The sequence below is a fragment of the Diorhabda sublineata genome, chromosome 5, assembly GCF_026230105.1.
Source record: "Diorhabda sublineata isolate icDioSubl1.1 chromosome 5, icDioSubl1.1, whole genome shotgun sequence".
Taxonomy (NCBI): domain Eukaryota; kingdom Metazoa; phylum Arthropoda; class Insecta; order Coleoptera; family Chrysomelidae; genus Diorhabda; species Diorhabda sublineata.
Window position 1 is genome coordinate 29,124,482 of NC_079478.1, and position 23,085 is coordinate 29,147,566.

Here is a 23,085-nt window from a genome sequence, read left to right on the forward strand (position 1 = left end):
GATTTTCACACTAGCGAAAATTTGATGTTGAGCATTGAATTTTACAAAATTCCTCCCATTTAGAACATACATCAGAAAAGCATTAGGGAAATTGAAATAAATGACACATTGACAATTGTTATTGACACTAATAACACAATTTTATTACACTAGCGCCACGTTGACCTTATTGGGTATGTTTTGAGGTTGTACCCTTAACAATTTAATACTCCACTTATAAAGCGATAACACCACAAAATTATTGTCTGTATTTTGAATTTTGAGATTAGTTCAATGCAAAATATGTTAGGACTGTCATTTTTCCAAATATGTTGAAGTGAAAAATTGCTAGATAAAATTCAACACCCCTTGAAATCGCCCTTTATATGCTACAGCCGCCTACTCGTAAATCTACCATTGAGTCTCACTGTATATAAATGTACACAAACCAGGTTCCAAAATTTTATTGTAAACTAAATCTAACCTAAATTGAATCTCAATATTATAAATAAAAAAAGTTTTGAGTTGAGATACCTATGTTGCATAAGGATTTTTAAAATTAATCTTTTATCATCTTTGTTCATAAGCAAAATTTAATAACCACATATTGTTTATACATCAATAGATTATACTTTGCAACTTGATACAAATATTTGATGGATTTTATTTAAAATATAAGTTGGTTATGGAAAACTAGAATTTTATTCAATTTTCTATTATTTTTTTTTTTGACAAGAAACGCCTTATACAGAATTACATTTTTGGTCAAAATTAAAAATGCTTTATTAGAAGTTAGAATAATGTTGAAACACAACTAGATATTAGATTCAAGTAATGAAAACTATATAAAACTGATAATTATATATTTCGCTCAAAGTATTATCCGAAGAGAAAGTATAAATAGTAATATGTTATTTGAAAAAATCTAGAGTGTATTATTTTTCTAAAATAATGAAACCAAACAAATTCGATTTGAAAGTGTCAGTTGTAAATACATGAAAATTGTTTCTCCAAAAAAATATAACTAAAATTTATATATGTATACATACTGTTGTAGATCTATGTAATTATTTCTCATTATAAATCACTTTCACTCATTTATAACTGATTGTTAAAATATCACAAGTTCGTAAAACACCCATTTTTAAAGGTGGTGGTACAGGTGTTTTCAGATTTTCAACTATGATATTCTCAAAATTTAAATCTACGGCTTTTACTTTTCCAGTAACTTGTGTATTTGTATACATATTTATAACGCATTCCTTTTGATTGCCTAAAATAGAAATTTATAAGATGAATATATCTATACAGCTGCACGAATTTACCACATATCGATGACAGGTAATGAATATATCTATTTCTGAGAAATGCATTAGCTTCTTGTTCTTCTGTTGTTAATTGTTCATTATTCATTCTTATTTTTAGTGGTTTAGACTGATACATACATTGTACGTTTAATTTATTTAAGGTTAGGTTTAAAATGTGGATAAAAACAAACTACACATTCCTTCGAACAGTAAAACCAATATATCTGGCTGGATTGGCAACATAGCAACAACTCGCCGAGCACTGCGCGTTGTGTGCACTGTATACAAGGTGTGATTGATAATAACATCATATTGGTTATTGAACATTAACATATTTTTTATACAAATAAATTATTTAAAACGCTAGATGACGATTAGTAAAACAAAAATGCACAAATAAATAAATAAAGGATATTTAGAGATGATTCCCTGTTGTTAAATTAAATCGGGAAAATTATTTCGTAGTATAGAAATTTTCATGGAGCACTAAGTAAACAAACGCATACCGAAATGCACAAATTTAATTATAAAGTTTCTATATTCTACACAATTTTCATTGAGAGTAATATAATACAAAACTAGAAGTAAACGTTAGTAAAATATTTTACATATATTAAAAATAAATTGGACTGATCACCGAAAAAGTATGGATATTAAAGCTCTTTTCCTAGATGACAATTCGAGGCGAACATGTTGGTTCATATTAATAAAGTCATATGTAACTGTACAGCTTAGCCAAGAAATTTAAATCCAAATTTGTTTGATTTTATTGGCTTTAGACTTCGGTGGTGTTGTTTGAGGTTGATGAAATTTGATTTATCCTCATTTTACGCACAATCCCTTGAATTATTGATTACAACGAACCCGTTAAAAACATCCATCATATATATTAAACACAATTGTCTTATCTTTTCTAACATACGTCGCGACTCTATAATGTGTGCAACAAAAACTTCAAATAAAATTGAGTATAACCATTATAAAGTCTATACACCTTCATTTGTTTGTTGTAGAACACTAAAATATTACATAAAAATATGTGATAATTTCACATATAGCCCCCGTAACAATTCATGTGGTAATATAATCTCCCACGGTTAGCAGTGATGTCAAACTATTTCCTCTCATGAAGATAAATTTTTCAATGGATTATTAATTCTCGACTTATCTTTTTTCCTAAACATATTCAAATCCTAGCAAATTACTTAACGAACCCAAACACGCCCGTTTTCATCACGTTATAACACACAAACCTATTTGAAAAAACATATATTCCTAAGACACAATAATATAAATTATCTTTCCCTTTCTTTATGAAATAAAATATATTGGAATCAAGTTGAAAAAAATCGTAATTAGAACTACTACATTAATTAATTAGTAATAATCCTGTATTATTATTTTTGTGCTATATAACCCTTGTGAAATTTTATTGTATCCAACAATAATTAGAAACAATAATTACAATTGTTTTTTTTTAAATTTGTTGAAACTTATTCTTAGACGCTCACTTTTATTTGTATTGTACTTTTATTGAATATTATAGTATATGCTACGCCCTTGGAAAGAGAAATTTACGAACAAACATGTTAGTAAATTAATACAATTTCCTTCTCAAAACAAGCTCAGACTTGAATAAAGCTTGCAACAGATCTGTACTAGTTGAGTCATCTTTTGAATTGAGTCTTAGAATCTTCCAATAAGTGAGACCAGTAAACAATGATTATGACAACTGCTCAATTATGTGTAAAAACTACTTGGCTTACTGCATCGAGAACCTCGATACCGGCATTTTTGCACGAATCACATCAGACCTTCTAAAATTTTCAATGATCGAAATCATTTTATCTTTGTCGGTTACACCCACGAGACAAGACGGCGTTGTTGCTCACTCTTTCTTCAGTTCTAGTTCGGCCTCCCGATGTTTTTTCCCTGTGCGCTGTCAGATCGCGCTTACGGACGAGTTGAAACTTTGCAAAATTTTGTAGAACATGTTATGCTGATTATCCGAGAAAAATCTAGTCGCAATGACAAGATTTAACAAGAAAATTAACAAAATGGATCTCCCACCTAAGTTTTACATTGGTTGTTCAACTGTTACTTATTTAATATCGTGTTTACAATTGTCAATCTATAAACAATGTCTAAATTTATTAAGAAAAAGATGCGCCCTGTTAAAGTGTGTTGTAGTGCCCTTGTAAATAATAGAGAAGTTGAATTATTTCTACTAATGGATATGGTCAAAATAAAAATGAAAAAACTGTAAGTACTTATTTAAAAAAATATTATTTTTCACTTATACATTTTTCGAAATTATTGATTCAAATAAAATTGTTCTGTTATTGAATTTGCAATTTCAAGAAAATATAACATCGTAATAATCATCATGGGTTCTAATGTAGGTTCAATATAGGCTTCTATAATAATGATGTTATTGATATTAACATCTGATTTCAGGAAACAGTTCATAACTATTTATCAGTCTGGTATAAACCGTTTGCTTAAATTATATGCTCAAACTCCTTATATACACCCCAGCTTTATTTTTTTGAAAATTTTGAAAATGATGTTGAAATAATAAATCCTATTTACCAAATGTGTATACTATTTAATCTTAATAACTCTTGTATACTATTACTGAAAGGATACATTAGTTTCTTAATTTTTACTCGTGATTACTTGTGCCATATTGAAGTGTTTTTGCATTTATGTTAATAAAGTTTATTAGTCAGCTCATTATATATGGGGCACCTTGCACTAGGAATTAGTTATCTAATCTAATCTTATCAAATTAATGTAATAACCCAGTACTAATCAGGATGTAACTTACAGATTTCAAAATAATACTCTAGAATAATAAAAAACGGCGCGTTATTATAATTATGTTTATATATAAAGTGATTATTTTCAAATATATAATTGTAAATAACAAATGCAGTAATTGGTATATTTTGTATCAATTTCAATATATAATTTCAATCTACTACACATTTTACTTTCCAGACACACTTAATTGCCATATTCTATTCAAGCTTCACACTAAGTACTTTGAAATTATCCAATTTTAATGAACTATAAATTTTATAAGCATTTAAAATAATGTCTTTTGTTATTCAGTTTTGGGTCTAGTACTTTTCACTTATATAAATTATTTTATTACTACTGAAAATTCAATATTTTTTTTATCTTTCAATGTTTTATTATCTTAGTTTTATGTTTTATTTCATTTTATTCTCCCATCGTCAATTATTATCGTTACTTGATTTATAGTTAAAAAATGTTGTGAAATTTCTCCAACTGTTGCGGTTTTCCTATTTTTTGAAATATGGATCTGTTGGAGATATTTGAATTCGAACATGGCCCTCTATTTGTTGAAACTCAAAACTGATCTGTGAACAGTTTCCATGAATCTAACTAATTTTATTAGTGTAACTTTTATTAGATGTCACTAGGATCTGTGCGTATGTCACTTTCAGTTGTCTCCCACTAATCGAAAGGCGCCAGCGCCATTATCGTGTCGAAATTCTGCAGTCTACAGTGAATATCACGGATGAAAGTGAATGCTCGGGGTTGAAATAAATTAATTCGTAAAATAATTTTTTCCGTATTTCTTGATCTAAAAGTACAATATCTAGTAACGACCATTGGTGCCTTTTTAATTAAACAGTGCATGATTAGTGGTCGCTATAGACAGAGTTTTGATAATGTCTCTTGGTAAACAAGCTAATTTTTGTGATGACTGGAAAATAATGAAATTTTAAATTCTATTTAGTATTAGAGAACAATTATTCAAACTGTCTAAGACGGCTGAAGCAATGGTCAAAAGGTATGTACTGTTGTTAATTGTGAAAAACAATTGTTTTTATTTTCAGTATTTTTTATTTTTTATCTTTAAAGAGAACAGGTTGGTATAATAATATAAACTTTCTTGTTCTATATAAAAGTAATTACTGATAAATTGTGATTGATCAAAGCATAAGTTATATTCAGTACCACGTTGAACATACAACGAAAGGTCATACTTTTAAGCCAAATTTACTTCATGTCGTGATTTTGTCTATGTTTTTAAATAAATAATATTTTGATGGCAAGAAACTTTTGTAAATGTCTATGTATAATAAATACTGAATCTAAAAAGTTTCACCCTTAAAATGCAGATAAATTTTGTTATTTATGTATTTTATTTGTAGTGATTAAAATATATTATCCTAACATGATAAATTTGAAATTGAAAAAATATATTTTGTAATGAAAGTGTTTTCTGCTAAAACAAATATTTTGTGTACCTAAATAAGTTTACTCTGACAAAACACAAATTTGTAAATAACTTAAATCACATGGCATGGCAAAAAAACTTGTATGTAAATCTGTACTTACAATATGGTCATTTTCATTTGGTTCATCAAGCACTAAGGCTTGTTTAATTCATTTTATAAAAATAGAAGTATTCCAAAGTATAGAAAAACTTATTCAATTTACTCCAGTCAGCTTCCTTTTTATATCTTTAAAATACAGCAAAATTTTATTTCCAAGATATGTTTTATTTCAAGTTCTGCGAATTTACATGATTTTGTATATTTATGTGATGACTGTTGGCAAAACAAGTTGTGTATTTAGTACAAACAATGACAATTTATTTTGAAATCTTATGATAGAAGTTTTTTGATATGAACAAATATTAGATATCTGAGGGTTGTTTTAGAATAAGTTCACTTATACTAAATGTTAATTATTGATGCTTAGCATTCTCTTTTGAATGCTGTACTTTTTAAATAAATCGAAATTGCAGTAGCGTTTATTTGTTAGCTATGGCATTTATCGATAAGGTGAATTTATTAGCAAAGTCTGCCAAGAGGTAAATACAACATTCCAGTGTTGAGTTATCCCACTTATTTCTGCAATATTCTATTGTATGGCATCTATCAGTTTTCCAATAAAAAAGCAGCATTAAAAGTTATAAATGGGATGACATAATTTGAATGAGCTAAGAGCTTGGAACAATGTTTCAAGCAATGAATTATGGCACAAAAAGTATTGTAGATACTTATAGAGGAAATGTGGATATCAATCCAAATAGCTATAGATGCTTACCACAAATTAAATTATTTCTAAACGTATTTTTTACATTCTACAAAGTAGAATTTAATGATTTTCCCAAGAAATTATGATTTATTCATATTGGGCGTCAAACTGACATGAAGTTCCCCTTTTGCACATGGATTGATATTTTTACTTCTATTTATTATGCGGCTTTTCAATACTTAATGAGTTATGTGTGTTTGTATCAAAATTTATATATCTGAATCTCCAAAGTTAACTTTCAGTATATTTCCAGTTGCGATAACTTAAGTCTTCTCATTTAACTTTACATTTTTTCATCTTATGATTTTAGTCTGTTTGAATTTGACTTGAAGTAAGTTATATTTATATACAGTCACCAATAGGGTACTTATATTTTTTAAAAAGTATTTTTTTTTATTTATTTAATAAGTTCTTGATATGAAATAATGTCAGAAAGTAAAATATTTAATCAAAAGTGAACAAAAATATCTAAATATTTGATTGAAAGTCTCAAAGATTTCAAATTTTTAGCCACATAAGAAAATGATTCTCATTGGTTTTCAGTTGTGACGTCAGAGGTTTAATAAAAATTGAGCAGTTGCCTGCTTGATGATCACGAGGTTATCGTTGCCGGCAACTAACGTATGTGTTATAAGACAGTTTTTATTTATTAATTACTCATAAATAATACATTTTTCTATATAAAAGAATAAAGTGAATAAACATTTTATAGGTTAACTTCTTACATAATTTCATAATCACGTTAAAAATTAAAAATTTAATAAACTTAATTACTATAAAATATTAAAATAAGTTAAATTTGAATCTTACTTACATTAAAATGATCTTAGCAACAAAAATGATTACATTGTATCATAAAGAGAGAGATTCGTTGGATATAATTTGATAGGATACGAAAAAATTTGATAGAAGGAGGGTTTGTTGGAATGGGCCCTGATATAGGAATTGCTCCTATGCAAGGCTGGGATTATGGTGGTTGCTTGGGGTTGTCTTTGCCAACTTTTCTGGAAGAGGAAAAGCGGAGACGAAAAGAGAGCTTGAAAGTAAAAAGGGTTCTTCTCGGATTGGGATTTTTTTTTGATTTTTTGGAAAATTTTATTTATTTTTCTGAGCTACAGCTGCGTTATTCCCTATCGTATACCATTTGGCTGAGAAACTGGTTCACCAGATTGCAAAGAAACCGCAGAAAACTTGCAACACTGACGACTTTGTATCATATGTTGTCTTTATTTGATACTTATGACGTCACGCAATTTGGCGGCTTTAACAAAATATTTAAACTACCTACAAAATTTTTGAATTTTATCCAATTTTTTTCTTTATAGACATTGATCGAAGAATTAAAAAATATTTAATAGAAGTTACATATAAACTATCCAAAACAATTTTTTTCTCAAACGTTGCAAGTACCCTATTGATGCTAAACAACCTTTGTGCTCTTGACGGAAATTCAAAGCGAGATTTCCAGTTTATTTATTTCTACATAATTACTATCGTTGTAATATATCATTAAACTATTAAACATTATTTTGCGATTTTAAATTCTTATGATTATTATGACTGGAAATTACTATTAAATGTAGATGATTCATGCTGATATAACAATCTACTGCAATATTCGCGAAAAATACGAAGTGGGCAGCATCTGTTGATTTTCTTTCAAACTTCAATAGGGTTGATCAATAAAGCCAGAATACGATTTAATTTTGTTGTTTTATAAATAATAGAAAGTGTTATTTGAAATTTTAGTCTAAATAATAAAATAATATACCTGTTTAAAGTGCTTTCTTAAGATAAAAAAACCACACAGATGTACTTCGAAAATAATAAAAATGCAGTAAAAGTTGTAGTGTTACAAATGTAGTGCTTGTTAAAATCCCATACTAGTGGTCAATAAAGCTCTTGTGCACCTTTTTGGTAGTTTCGTGTAGATATTCTTCCTCCCGTACTTACATGAACAAATGCATTTTTTAATCTTTAACTACATCATTCAGATTAATTGTGATCTCATAGGGCTGGGAAATTAGACCCGACGTCTGTAGACACAAACTTTAATGTTTGTTGTGCCTTTTAGGTCACATAATACTTTATGTCCCGTATTAGAAACCGCTTCACTTTCTTTTAGTGGTCTGCTTCTGACATAAATTTATTTCATTATGCTAAAAAGGGTACTTGAATTTTCGTCATTTTTAGACCAATTCTTAAACCCAACTTTTTGTTCTAACCACACAAACACGTTTAGGAAATAATTGAAACTACAAAAACCTTACCAAAATCACTAGAAACATAAAGAAAACTAAACATATGAACATATTGTTGTTCATCGCTGTAGAAGCCAAATTCAGCGCCATCTAGTGACACGTGGCTTTCGCCAATAAATTTAAAATCTTAAATTATGAATTTTTCAAATGGAAGTAAGTTCAGACGTATTGCTTGAGGTTTAACTTCAACATTTCAAATTGTACCTACGTAAGTATTTTTAGGGATGAATATTTGAGTCATCCACCCTTAGTTTTACATAATTTATTATTCAAGCAGTGACGCACAAAAGAAAAGAGATTTGAGATGTTTGATGTGTAAATCAGGTGAGGGGAAGATTTTTCTACTATAATGCCACGACATGTTTCACATCAATATTTTCGTTAATTATTCATCACCTTGATGCTGTTTTTAAGAAAATTGAATTTACTTGATTATTAATGACATTATGTATCAAAATTTTATCTGTTGGTTATCCTTACAATCATTTTTTGAATATTATTGTGAATAAAATTTTGAATTTGTATAAATTAACACATAGATCAATACTTTCCTAGTAAACAACAAACACGTTTCTTAGCAAAATTTATTTCTATTCATTAATATAATGCCTTCGAGATTTATTCCATCAGTCCAAGGTTTTTCCAACTTTTCCTGCCATTTTCATCATAAAACCCTCTCTCTCGTATCTCAAAATAGGATTCTATTCAGCAATGACTTCTTCATTTGATTGATTCTTCTTTTCTTGAAGCATAATTTAGGTCTGAAAACAGCCAATAGTCGTTAGGGGGTTTTTGGACAGTGAATGAAAATTTATTTCTTCTAGATATGTTACTATTTTCATGTGATTTACTTTTTAAATTGGCCTAATAATGTACAACCAAAGTCACTATTCATTGTATTTCCCTTTTCCAAATAGTCCAAGAAGAATATAGTGTGTGTATCTTGAAATAACTTAGCCCACCAAATATTGCTTTTTATTTGCTAGTTCCAAAGAGAGGTCCAAATAATTGAATTGTTGTTTTTGTAATTTATTGTCAAAAAGTTGTTACAATTTGGGGACAAAAGTTTGAAAAAACTAAAAACACAAACATAAAAATAACTAAATAAAGATACAAATAGAATAAAATTTCAATATTCAGAAAAAAACCGCAATGAATAACAAAATGATAGGTAATAATTAGTATATAAGTCCATAGCAAAATTTAACCAGTATGCAGCATACCCGGAATTAAATATTACTATTAGAATAGAAGTCGTTTACATAGTAGAAGGCACTCAAATTATTGCAAAATGTGGGAAAATATGATATCGATTCGATTTTAATTGGCAAATGATTGTGCATTCTTTTTCATTGTAAAATATTGAACCCTTCACTACTTCTGAACGTGGATTAGATAGAGGAAGATCGTTCTTCGCGTTCCTAAGTAGATAACCGTGCAACGATCTTTCTGAAATTGGAGAAGCATTCTTACGATTTAGGCAAACTTCAGAGATAAATAAGGAAGGAAGAGTCGAAATTTTTTATCTTTTAAAGAAGTCCCTGTAGTGAGAACTGCTGTTTAGCCCAAGTAAATATCTAACACCTCCCTTTTGTAGTTTGAAGATACGCCCTAAGAATTTTATAGATTCAAGTATGTCTATAGTGGAGACACAGAAGATTAGATACGCACCATGATTTAAGGGTGATTAGGTCAATAGATATGGTCCTATGAAGTGCAAAAGTCCAAAAGAAACTAGTATCGTCTGCAAAAAGACATATTTTATCACTGATATCCAAATAGGCGATGTCGCTTATAAACAAAAGAAACAAAATAGGGCCTAGTACTGAGCCTTGGGGTGCTCCACATTCTGTTGGATTGCAAGAAGTCATCGTTGTATCAACCCTTACAAACTGACTTTTGTTGGTAAGGTATAACTTAAACCATGCGAGATATATTCCCCTGAAAAACGACATTCGCTTAGAAAGAAGCTGTTCATGCTTAATTTTAAATCCGCATATCAGTTAATTATTATTTTTTTTGATAAAGAGTCAACATAATACTTATCAAGCGAAGACATCTTGACATCTGATATGAAAAATGCATTAAATTGAAATTTTACTTACAACTTCGGTTTGATTTTGAATTAGGTACCGATGTCATAAAAAGTGATTTTACGTAAAAATAAAGTACTGAGTGCTTTGTTGCCGAATTTTTATTTCCTGTTAAAAAAATATTATATTGTCAGCTATGATTGGTTTGATCAAATTACTATTTTTATTCATCAAAATCAAAATCAAATTATACCAAAAAATGAAATTTAAAATATAACGATATAATAACGACATATCCTGATTAATTTATTATAATTCTGATTATCTAAATGGGTTAAATAATAATGCCAGATCAATGCTCCGTATTACACAACCTTAAAATAACACCGAAACAATCAATAGTTACTAAATCAAGGATCCATAATTATTTCGGTTTATTTACTAGAGTGACTTTATGTCGGAATTCACTTTCATAGTACAACAATTCGATTGGATGTCGTTGGATATCGTTGTGGGCGGTGTTAGATTGAGGTAATTACAATATATGGAAGGTGGAATTAGCCTTCGGTCATTGTTTTTAAGTTAGGTTAGGTTCTACTCAAGAACAATATAGCGGGTTTTCCAATTAGAGGTGTTATTTTGATATTCAAAGAAAAATGCCATTTTTTGAGATAAATCGGATGTTTATTTCATTATAAAGAGGAAGGTATGCCGTTAATAATGGAACACAACATCAGCCAAATGGCCGCCACGACTGCGCTTACACGACCATATCCTTTTCATGAAATTTTCCGTAACCAAATTGCAAAGCGGCTGCCCTATGTCCTCGATAGCCTCACGAATTCCACCTTTGAGGTCTTGAATCGATGCTGGACTGTTGGCGTAGACCTTATCTTTCACGTGGCCCCAAAGGAAAAAGTCGCAAGGTGTTAAATCACAAGTTCTCGGTGGCCAATTGTGATCACCTCTTCGAGAGATAACACGGTCCGGGAATTTTTCCCGTAAATGATCGATGGTTTCGTTTCTTGTGTGGAACGTAGCGCCGTCTTGTTGAAATTAAACGTTGTCCAAATCAATACCATCCAATTCCGGCCATAAAAAATCATTAATCATCTCACGATAGCGCAATCCATTCACCGTAACTGTTGCTCCAGCCTCATTTTCGAAAAAGTAAGGTCCAATGACACCGCCATACCATAAACCGCACCAAACAGTCACGCGTTGAGGATGGAGAGGATTTTCAACAATAACTCTGGGGTTTTCCGAGCGCCCCAGATTCGACAATTTTGTTTATTGACGTAACCACCAAGGTGGAAACGGGCCTCATCAGTTAAGATGATTTTTCGATGAAATTCCGGATGATTTTCATGCATTTCAAGGACCCAAGCAAAGACACGACGTTGTTGATGATCGGCCGGCTTGAGTTCTTGTGTTATCTGAACTTTATAGGGGCTTAAGACCCAAGTCTTTATGCAAACTACGGTGTAATAACGTTTGTGGAATGGCTAATTCCAAACAACGACGAGGAATGGACAAACCTGGGTTTTCTTCAACACTTTGGGCTACAGCAGCAATATTCTCAGTTGTTCTTAAGCGACGTGCACGGGTTTTATTCTTCACATCACTAACTTGTCCCAACAGCTCAAATTTTTCCACCAATTTCTGTATTGCGGTCCGAGAAGGTGCTTCACGTCGACCCAAAAATGTTTTAGTTTTACGAACCGTCTCTGCCAAACTTTCACCATTTTTATATTGAATTTTAATAATTTCAATGCGTTGTTGAAGCGTGTATCGTTCCATTTTCATTAATGGCGTAGTTTCTACTTGTCAAATGTCAAAAAATGGCATTTACCGAAATAGCGGGCTGTTCAAAATAACACCTCTTATTTGAAAACCCTTTACAACATCTTTCCGTGCTCTTTTAACACACCCCTTGATCCTTTTTACCCTATTTTATCATAAAAAAATAGCTACTGAATTTTTAATTTTTCCATAAGTATTTTTCTATTATAAAATAATAATTATTACTTATGGTTACGTCAATTAACAATTATAATTGTTCATAATTCCACTGAATTAATTTCACGTATTATTTTATTTAGCTGTATTTTTCATTTATAGATTTTCAAATAATTTTTTAACACGTAATTCCGAAAATGTAAAAGTTTTATTCTTCAACCCTCTCTATTTTTCTAACAAGGGATGACCGACGTCTGGAATAATTTTTTTGTGTTCAGTTCAAGACTGTTGTTCATTTAAGGCATTGGGCCACTCTGAAATTTTCGAAAAATCGATTTTAATTTTGTTATTTTAAAGACATCAAAAGCTGTGCCCTGAACGATTATGGATGGGAAAGTAGGGGAGCCGGGGGCGCGTTGTTGTAGGGGTAAGAAGTTACACGCGTTTTTTACCGGGATTTTTAACTTGTTAGTGAACATAATTAGACTTATATTTTCTCAAAATGTTTAACATTAAATGACCATAAAATATCTGCCTTCAACTTGGGACATTGTTTTTTTCTATTATCCATATCCATTAGTGGTGACTTTAATTTATATTAAGAAACGTGTCAGATAGTTACAATTTTTAGGGGTAAGTTTTTGTAACAAAAATAGAGGAAAACGCAAAGATAAAGAAAAGTTGTCGCAAATGAACGAAGAAGGAAAAAATAAGGTAAAGAAAAAATGTTTGTATCCAATTCAGATTCTGATACTGATGAATGGTTTTGTTTAGTGTTTAGCAAAAGTTATTGTCCAAGCCTTTGAGAAATTCTATATCTGCCATCGATGAACCAACACCAAGCGTGAGTGGTAGTTTTACCCACAAATCAAGGGTTGAATTTGATACAAACATGCGATTCAACAAGTTATAGTCTTTTGCGGTAACTGCGTCTGACCCATCTTCTCCAGTCAACCGTGGAATTTTTGACTTACAAAAGCTTCGGCTTACCGCTTTTGTTACAGACCAGAAAAACCTTGATTTATTTGGACAATTGAGAAGTTTTTTCTCACCCTGTCATCATATCGTTTCTTGCAAGTATCTATGGTCTGCTTGTAGGTTTTCTCGAGAGAAGTTTGTACGATTTTCAGTACTAGGATTTTAGCGCTGGTTGTATTCATATTATATTGTATTTCTAATCTAACATTTTTTATATTTCTATTTTGCATTTATTTCTTTTCCACAGACTTACTAACTTTCTGATTTAGCTGTTTTAACCCATTTTTTGCTTAATTTTTTTTCAGGTGATATTATTCACTACAAATGTATATTTATGTTGTATATTTGTTCCAATTGTCAGATCATTTATTTTAAAAAATTCTAGATTTATTCCTTATCGTCTCTCTTTGTCTACAAGTTTTCCACTGCCTTCCTTAGTTCTTTTGAATGATCAGCCTCTACTCTTAGAATTTGTTATAATTTTCTGGACAGTTATTTTTAATCAGTTTTAGATCGTATATATTAATATTTGAATTGAAGTCTAACATCTAAAAAATTATACATTTTTCACGATTTTCGCATCCATCGCATCGCATCTAATGAATTTGTTATTTTGGCTGACTCTCAACGGATACATTTAATAAAAATTGGGACTGAGGGCTTTCATTTCTTAGTCTCAATTTTTTTTAAATGTATCCGTTGAGAGTTAGCCAAAATAACAAATTCATTGGATGCGAATATCGTGAAAAATATGTATAATTTTTCATTTCTTACATTTCACAAAAATCCAGTCTAATCAGTATAGGATCTTGTTTAAAGTTAAATAAGTATGGGCACCGAGCTACTGGAGGCATTAGTATGAAACAAACAAGCTGAAGATCATGTATTGCGGTTCTGGGACTCAAACTGTTGTTTGTTTCATACTAAGGCCCCCAATAGCTGAGTATTCATAATTATTTAGCTTTGAATTTCACACTGCGAGTTTGCCATGGAAAACTGTCATTCATTGATAGTTATGACGGTGTTGTTATTATATTAATAACCTTGTTATTTATTAAATTAGATATTGTTAATCAAAATATATACACTGATATGTTATTAACCACAGGAAACTCTACTGCAGCTGTTACACATTATGCAGAAAAGTTTCCTCGAGGAAACTTACCAAGTAAAAATACATTAAAAGCCATTGAACGATGTTGTTTATCAAAATCCAACAGCTAGCGTGGGAAATGTGGCAAAACAAACAAATAAGTCTTCTTCAAGTACTTGGAGAAAACTTAAAGAGTAACAGCTACATCCTTATCATTACAGACAAGTCCAAGAGCTCTTGCTAGACGATCTACCGACTAGGCCACTTTTACACGACAAAGTGTGTTCAACTGCCACAATACACACTCATGTCAAAAGGGTCTCACAATACTAACACTCATTTAAAGTTAATGTTTGGGCAGTAACTTTAGGTAACAAATTAATAGGTTATCATATTCTACCTGGAAATTTAAATGGTGATATGTACCTGGATTTTTTAGAGAAGATCTCTATTTTTTATGCACGATGTAGCACCACCGCACTTTGATAGAAGGTGTCGTAATTGGTTGAGTAACCATTTTCCGAATCGATGGATTGGTAGAGGTGCAGAAGCTCCGATTCATTGGCATGCCTGGTCATGCGATTTCCATCCCTTGGATTACACAGTTTGGTGGTATATTAAAGAAAAAGTTTATGTTACGTAAGTAAATTCACCTCAAAAATTGAAAGACGGAATTCAACGGGTAGAATTGTATATTCGTGAAAACGCTTACTTTAATTGAATTCTATTTTGAGTTATTAGCCTTTGGGGTGTAAAATTAAATTATGTTTAAGTTCACTTGAAATTTTGCTTAATAAATCTAATAATGAAAAAGTTATGTTCAATACTACTAGGTACGAACCGTGTAACTAGTGCCTTCTGCGAGAGTCAGACAAAAACAAATTCATTGGATGTATTAGCCCCCAAAACATATTCGTATATAATTTCAGTATTTCAGTTGCCAGTATTTGAGGCAAAATCGTAAAAAATGTGAATGTTCTTCAGCGCCCTTTATCTTGAATACGGGTGGCGTTTACTGAGCAAACCCTAGAGACAGGATCACCTTTTATTGAAATACCCTGTATCAACTTTAACCATTATAAAACGACTGAAATCATGTCGGAGTTTCCAAAACAAACGAGAGATTGTGCGCTAACAAAGTACAATAAATGAAACAACAAAACTGTTTATACATGTGACTACTTCTTCTTTAACCCAATTTCTCAGAATAGATTCGTTGAAAGATTCCAGCATATTTCGAAATGCGGGGACCGGATGCGAAGCGAACAATAGCGATAGCAAAACAACTTAAAATATAGGATTCAAATAGAAAGAAGAATCATATAACTCCAATAAAAATATGATTACATTTAATTTCATTTTAAAAATATCATTATAGACAACTATGGTTTTTATCAACTGAACATACAAAACGTACAAAATTTAAATAATTTACTTCAATAAGTACAAAATAAAAATATAGTTTTGTTCGTTAGTTCTTGGCGTCATATAGTAAACGAGTGCGTTCGCAAAAATCTTTATGAGTGCGTCAATGACAAGTCTCATTAACAGTCCGGGAGCCGGCAATCTCGAAAAACCAGTGATCGTGGAATTGCAAAATTTTTATATAAATCAATCAAGTATGAAAATCAAATATCAAGTATGAAAATAAATAATTATTTAAAAAAAAGCAAAAATGTTTCCCGTCATCGCGGATTTCGATAAAAAACGGTCTATTCAATAGAAAATTTTTTGAATTAATGAAAAAAAATCGGCTTTACAATTTTTTCCATCCAGAAGGGCCCGGCTTACCTATTTAAAGGGTGTGATTGGGGGATAAAATTTTCCCATAATTCAGGAAAACTTTAAATTTTAAAAATATCGTGGTATGCGTGCCTAAAAAAGGCCGGAAATATCGCGCTAACCATTTTTATTGTATACGGACTCGATTCTCATAAATGGCAAAAAGCCTTCAATTACATCATTTCACTCTGTAATATAATAAAAAATGTTATTTATATCTTAAATTTAAAGTTGTAAAAGGATAAATAGAATCGAGATTGATAAAAAACGGTCCTCGCATATGTCCACACAACGACTTTTGAGCTGTTTAAAAGTCCTTCATGCTTTCGGACTCTCTTCTTCCCAGTATCGAAAATTCACGGTACTCCGTCCGATACAAACTTTGAATAGTCACATAAGCGTCCCCGGGTAGTGTTCTTTTGCGATTAAAAATTAAAAACATGACAGACCGGATGATACCCTCCACTCCTCTGAATCAATTTTAGCGCTAAAACAAATACCATATACTCTTTTTAGACACACATTATACGTATTTGCCTTTACTTCCTATAAGCTATAAACTATGCCCTAGTAAGACTTCGACTTATTACAGCGTGTAATTATTTTAATGTATAATATAATTTCAATTATTTACAGTACATTTGTTTAGCAGGCGAAGCAAATTACCCTGACCTAAAACATAAACCAATAATAAGGCGCCACTTGGTGGCTCTCTCTAAAATAAATGCATAAACTCGCCTATACCTGTTTGTATAGTTTTATGGTGTTTTAACTTGAGCACCTTGTATCTTCATAAATATGTGACTTTTGGGTACATTAACAATGCAATCATAAAATATAAATGAGGCTTAAACTGTGCAATTTATGGAACAGAAAACAAGGAAAAATGTTAATGTTCAAAATTCCAATATTGTTTTATGTCTAAAACAAAGACGACTACGTTCACAAAAATTTACTTTATTTTTATTGCTTTCACTTGGTAAGCTTAACTAATGGTCTATAAATCCAAATTTGGACCCAAACATCTAATAAATTTGTAATCATGAAGCAATTAGCTATTATCAGATTTATTTTATCTTATAGTGGAACGAAAATATAAAAAAAATATTGTTTGTGCATTTGAATTCGTTTTAAATAATATTTCACTTTTGTGTACGTTGAATTTCACCTTTATACAGGTAGTATAATAAAATTCAGCATACCTGGTTGTAGATACCTAGATACAGGTAATAAAACGTGATGGAGTGAGGAAAATGGCAAATATAGTGATAATGTGGAAAATACACGAAGTTTGTGTATAGCTGGAATTTAGCGTAGTTGACGTTTGACGAGGGTGAGACAAGGCTTGACAGGCGAAGAAAACCTAACCCTACCCTAACTTATTTTTATTTAACGGCATTTAAATATTATATCTGGTGTATCAATTGTTAGTTGTACTACTCAATATAAATAATAAGTTTTATGTAATCAGTGAGAACTGATGTATTGATTAAGTCGAATGCTTCTAGTCAACAGCTAGGCGCGGATCTTGGTGGTGTACGCTTTCTTCACCTGCCATGTTCTACCGCCTCAATGGTGAGGCCTTGTCTCCTCTTCGTCAAACATGAACCTGGCGAGCAGTACGCAATCTTTGTTAAATTCCAGCTATAAGAAATTTTCGCTGTACGCAATCTTCGCAACACCAATGTAGACTCCTTTCCACAATATAGCACATGTACATATTATATCGTGTCCAATGCTATCGATTACCATTTGGTAAGTACAACCATAAGTCTATGTGTAAATTTTATGAAGGCGAAGGTGTATACTACGCTTCTATTAGGTTTATGGAAAATAAAATAGTTATTTATATGACAAATGCGCAAAAAGTTAAGTCGGAACTTCTGGAATTTCTGTCTGATGCGCGTTTCGATAACAAAGTTAAACTGTTTACCTTTATAGTTTATCTCTGAAGACGATAACTTTGTTATCGAAACGCGCGCGTCAGACAGTGTAATTGTGATTCTTGGTGAAAACATTGTATTCGTAAGTGCAAAAAGTGTGTCAAAGTTACACTTCCTTACAAGGTTCATTTGTGAAAAAAAATGCAAAATCATGTCACATAAGAATAAACTTATTTTGTGAAAAAAACTACATATTCAAAAAAATTAAGAAGATCTGTTTTTATCAATGTTGTAAATTGTTTTGATACAACTGTTTGTCAGTGTTAGTATTACAATTGATTTTATACAATTTTATTATTATGGCTCACTTAATCGAAAAAAAAAGGATAGAAACTCTAATGATGATAGATTACGACGATTGTTGAAGTCATGAAGAAGCATGTGTTTTATTTGACGAAACACAGTAAGCAGAATTGTTGCAAAATTTAATGAAACGAGAAGGTCAGGAACAAACAACGATGCAAAGTTAAATGCAGCTTTACGAAAAGCTCAACTTGCTCACGAACTCACAGGAAATGAACATGGCAGAAGTTTGTTATTTTGTGAAATCTTCATTAGGCATTGTGATGGAAATCGAAATTTTCTCAATAGTGCATTATTTTCAGTTGAGCAAAGTTTTGTTTGTTTATAAGTGGAAAACATTTTTGAAACATGTATTTTTGTACATATTTCACGATTCTGAACCAAAAAATAAGAAATTATTTAACCATTACAAAATTTACCTAATTGAAAAACAATTGACCAAACATTGAGAAGTAAGTATTTTTTATAATGTCAAAAAAAATTCGTAAAATTTACGATGGAGCGCTGACGCACATCGTTCGTTTTGAAATCGAATCCCTAAAATTTCTCCAAATTTACTTCAACTATTGCAGAGAACACTTAATATCGAATAAAAATTTTTATCCTATGGTATAGGTTATCTATTACAAAAAGTTTCAGATATGGAAATTCCACACATTTTTGTTTGGCGTACGTACATGACAATTTTTTGATAATAAATGACTCGTTAAGTATCATTCGCAATAGTTGAAAGAAATTTGGAGAAGCGTCAGCGCTCAATCGTTAATTCTACGAATTTTTTTGGGTATACTTACATCACTATTTTTGGTTAATTGTTTCTCAATTAAGTGAACATGTTTGAAAAATTTTTTATCCTTGTAATATTAAAATTTTTGTTGGTAAAATTATTTAGCCTATTATAATGTTATAATTTGTGTCCTCTAGCACCATTATTTCGCAAAAGTTCAGTTTATTTTGTGAAAAAATATTCGTGATAGAAATCCATGGTCCTATTTCTTTCGCGCAACAAAGCGATTGGAATATCCTCGGAATTGCGGCATTTTCGGATCCAATAATAGTTAAAACCTCATTATGGTCCCAATATTCGAAGTCTTCTGGATAACCAATTTTAAAGAAGGTGGATTAGAAGACGTGAATCTATAGGGTGGCCATCTGGATTAACTGCTGTTATCCTCCATTGGATATGAAATCACTTGTATAAGTCCAAAGATGATCGAAAAATCTTTAAATCAGGTCTACCATCGTCTTTGCCTATGTCAGATAGTGAACGGGACACAGTTTGAACAATTGCTGTAAGAAATAGTTTTGGTTTAATAGACTCTTTAGTTAATTTAGAAATTTATTTTTAAAAATTACGTTTATTTTGATTTTTATTAGTTTTCTTCTCAATTTTCTTTCTTATGTCACCCCTACTTTTCATTTTTTTATAATGAAGCTTTATCACAATGTAGAAAAATATTGACGTTATTTTATCATAACCCTATATATAACTTATTTTAAATCCGTATACTTTTTTCGATTTGTTGATATCACTTTTTATTCAATTAAATCACAAAATTGTTAGCTAAAAATTCCAATATATATTCTTAGCTCCAGGCGGCTCAGTAAGAATATTTATTCATTTTCAGTTAACACCACATAAAATATTATTTTTTGTCCTCAACGAAGATCAATAACTTGAATTTACAGTAATTGCAAGCGAAAGTGTCATTTTCCTATTATTTTAGTATCTAATATGTTTATAAAAAAATCTTACCGTGTCACTACCTTCCATTATTGCGCCTTGACCTCATTGGACTCTTTATTATATTATCAAAGAAACGTTCGTTACTTTCATTCAAATTTGAGGAACTCCGGCTAACGACTGTTTCAAGGTTTGCGGATTCTCAGTTATATTTTAAAACGTAGAAAAAAGTGCTTTTTCAACTTTGTCATTTCGCATAATACGGATGTAGATTATAGATTTAATTTCTCAACTCTACTTAATTTTTATATTATTTACAATAGTAGAATTTGACCCATTTATGTATTTACCAATTCATTTCGGTTTGTTTCTCAAGTACCTTGACCTTATGGGTTATTAATTAAGTAATACGCCATCAATATTGAACGTTTTCAGTGAATTTGTATGTATGGATATGTGGTAGAATACTTTTATTTAAAAGACATTAGTCCAACCAATATAAGAGCTAAACTAGATTCTACTCTTCGTGAGACTGCTCCTTCGTTATCAACTGCAGAATATTGGGCAGCAGAGTTGAAACGAGGCCGTACGACCTGAGAATACCAGCTTCGGACCAAATGAGATGACGACTCCAGAAAAGAAAATCCACAAAGTGGTACTGGAGGATCGCCGACTGAAAGTACGCAAGCTAGCAGACTTAGTAGTCTGTAGGCGGTACATCGCATATTAACTGAAAACTTGAACATGAGAAAGATGGGTGTCGTGTTTGCGCACAATGGAACAAAAACAACGTCGTGTTTGACAATGTTTCACTGAAATAAAGCTGAATTTTTTTCCCGTTTCATAACCATGGATGAAACGTGGACCCATCACTTCACCCCCGGAATAAAAAAACTCTCAATGGATTGAAAAGGGAGAGCCGGCTCCAAAGAAGACAAAGACAGTTCCATCTGATGGCCAGGTCATAGCGTCGGTTTTTTTGGATGCGCGTGGGATAATTTTCATTGACTATCTTGACCTATTTTAATTTAAATATTTGAATACTACCTCTTTATGGTGTTAAAAAGATCTACAGAATTGTTTTGTCAAAATTTACAAAGCGCTTAAACCTTCTTCCCTCGTCGACATTTCAATCGCTGTCGCTTGGGGTGGAGGTGTGAGAGATATCAATAATGTTAGGTTCGTCCCAACCCATCAAAAAATCGTCCTTGGTACGATGACGATTCTGTGCAATAGAGATTACGTGTTCCAACCAGGCGGTTATACGAACGATTCTGTTTTGTTTTCCAACCGACTTAGGTATTGTTTGTGTGAACCGTTTCCGGGACGGTCTTTTCGATCCTTGGTTGATAGCAAGCACTGTTACTAGAATCGTGTATAGCCGAAGATTGCGCAGAAAATATGATTTAAACGCTCCCAATAGCCGTTTCAAGAACGGTCCAGACTAGCAGGTTGGTACAAACCTAACAATGGTCTCATTCAGCGGACGAAGCGCTTAGCGCTACTACTACCTATAGGTAACGGCAAGGATCGGGAACATGTTGAGCATCCGCTGTCAAGACTTTTTGTTTTGGTTTTGGTTATTTTGGTTGCTTTTATTTAACTTAATAAATGATATGGAGGTACTTTGTCTAGTTCTGGGTGTATTCAGTTCCAATTTATTTTACTTATCTTCAAAAACGAATTCGCTCATTTTTTTCTAAGAAAGGTTACAACGTTTGATCACAGAACATGGTCGATTTTACAAATCTCACTTTCGCTGCCGCTACCTAGCACATATTAAAAGCCATCCGAAATATGGCGTCCGCTCCAGAACGTGTTGAGTGTGTAGAGTATACGCCAGCGAACGATTCCGCTAGGGTTGTGCAACAGTTGCACAACGGTTCGTCCGATGAATGCGACCAATGAGTTTATTTTTTTTTAATTATTATTATAATGTGAGAAAGTAATAAAGTATATAGTACCGTATTATCTTGACTTAGATATTTTGGGATTTTCGTGGACCCATCAAATTTAATGAAATGAGCGTGTGGAAGAGTCCTTTTTTGCTCTACATCAGGGGTGCTCAAACTTGAACTGCTGGCGATCTACCTCAATATTTTTAGACTACTCTGAGAGGCTGCAAGTATGTGTGATGCAGGGTTGTCGTACATAGACGATACACCCTACCTACCTAGGTAGGGTGTACCGTAGCATATATAGATATTAACTTTCTGCACAATATAGGTACATTATTTTAGTCAAGGTTTGGGTTAGGTTTAGTTAGGTTCTTCTCTACAATATCAATGAAAAAACTCATAGTTATTCAAAATTGCGAGTTTATTGGTTGTTACAAAACAAAAGAGTTACATATGGTTTTAAACCTAACTAAAGAGTGACTTTGGATGTTGAAGCGTGGCACTGCATGTCCTCAGCATACTTTTCATAAGATGGTACGTAACCACTGAGTGCTAATCGCAAGCATGATGACATATGATCGTCAGTTAGTCGATTGCGATATTTTGACTTAATTATGTTCATTTCAGAAAAAGCAGACTCGCATAAGTAAGTTGACCCAAACAATGCCGTCAGTTGAAGGGCGATTTGCCTTAGATTCGGATATTTATCTTCAGATATAAACACCAGAAATTTGTATCAGATGCTGTAGCTTTGAGATGTATATCTGATATAATCTGCACCAA

At 31.6% G+C, this 23,085-nt stretch overlaps 2 protein-coding genes across 3 annotated transcripts in view; one reads left to right on the plus strand and one right to left on the minus strand.

The window, feature by feature from the left end:
- Positions 1-325: 325 nt before the first annotated feature.
- Positions 326-1,485, minus strand: LOC130443891 (gem-associated protein 7-like). The gene is made up of 2 exons (XM_056778773.1): positions 1,305-1,485; positions 326-1,252 (listed from the first exon to the last, which is right to left on the minus strand). Exons 1-2 carry the CDS (start codon positions 1,420-1,422, stop codon positions 1,074-1,076), a joined length of 297 nt encoding a protein of 98 aa, XP_056634751.1. The 5' UTR covers positions 1,423-1,485; the 3' UTR covers positions 326-1,073.
- Positions 1,486-3,224: 1,739 nt separating this feature from the next.
- The window catches only part of LOC130443893 (protein pellino), a 128,633-nt gene continuing 108,772 nt past the window's right edge, over positions 3,225-23,085 (plus strand). The window contains exon 1 of one of the 2 annotated variants that reach the window (XM_056778774.1): positions 3,225-3,548. In XM_056778774.1, the coding sequence (XP_056634752.1) occupies positions 3,427-3,548 (122 nt within the window). In that variant the 5' untranslated portion in view covers positions 3,225-3,426. Of the gene's footprint in view, positions 3,549-4,760; positions 5,113-23,085 lie in introns of those variants that run through there. The other variant, XM_056778777.1, reaches the window with a different exon arrangement.

Bases quoted from the DNA above. Each gene is read 5' to 3' on its own strand.
- LOC130443891 (XM_056778773.1), bottom strand. From the start codon at position 1,422: ATGTATCAGTCTAAACCACTAAAAATAAGAATGAATAATGAACAATTA. The intron at 1,253-1,304 runs GTAAATTCGTGC...TTTCTATTTTAG, and splicing joins TTACCTGTCATCGATATGTG to GCAATCAAAAGGAATGCGTT.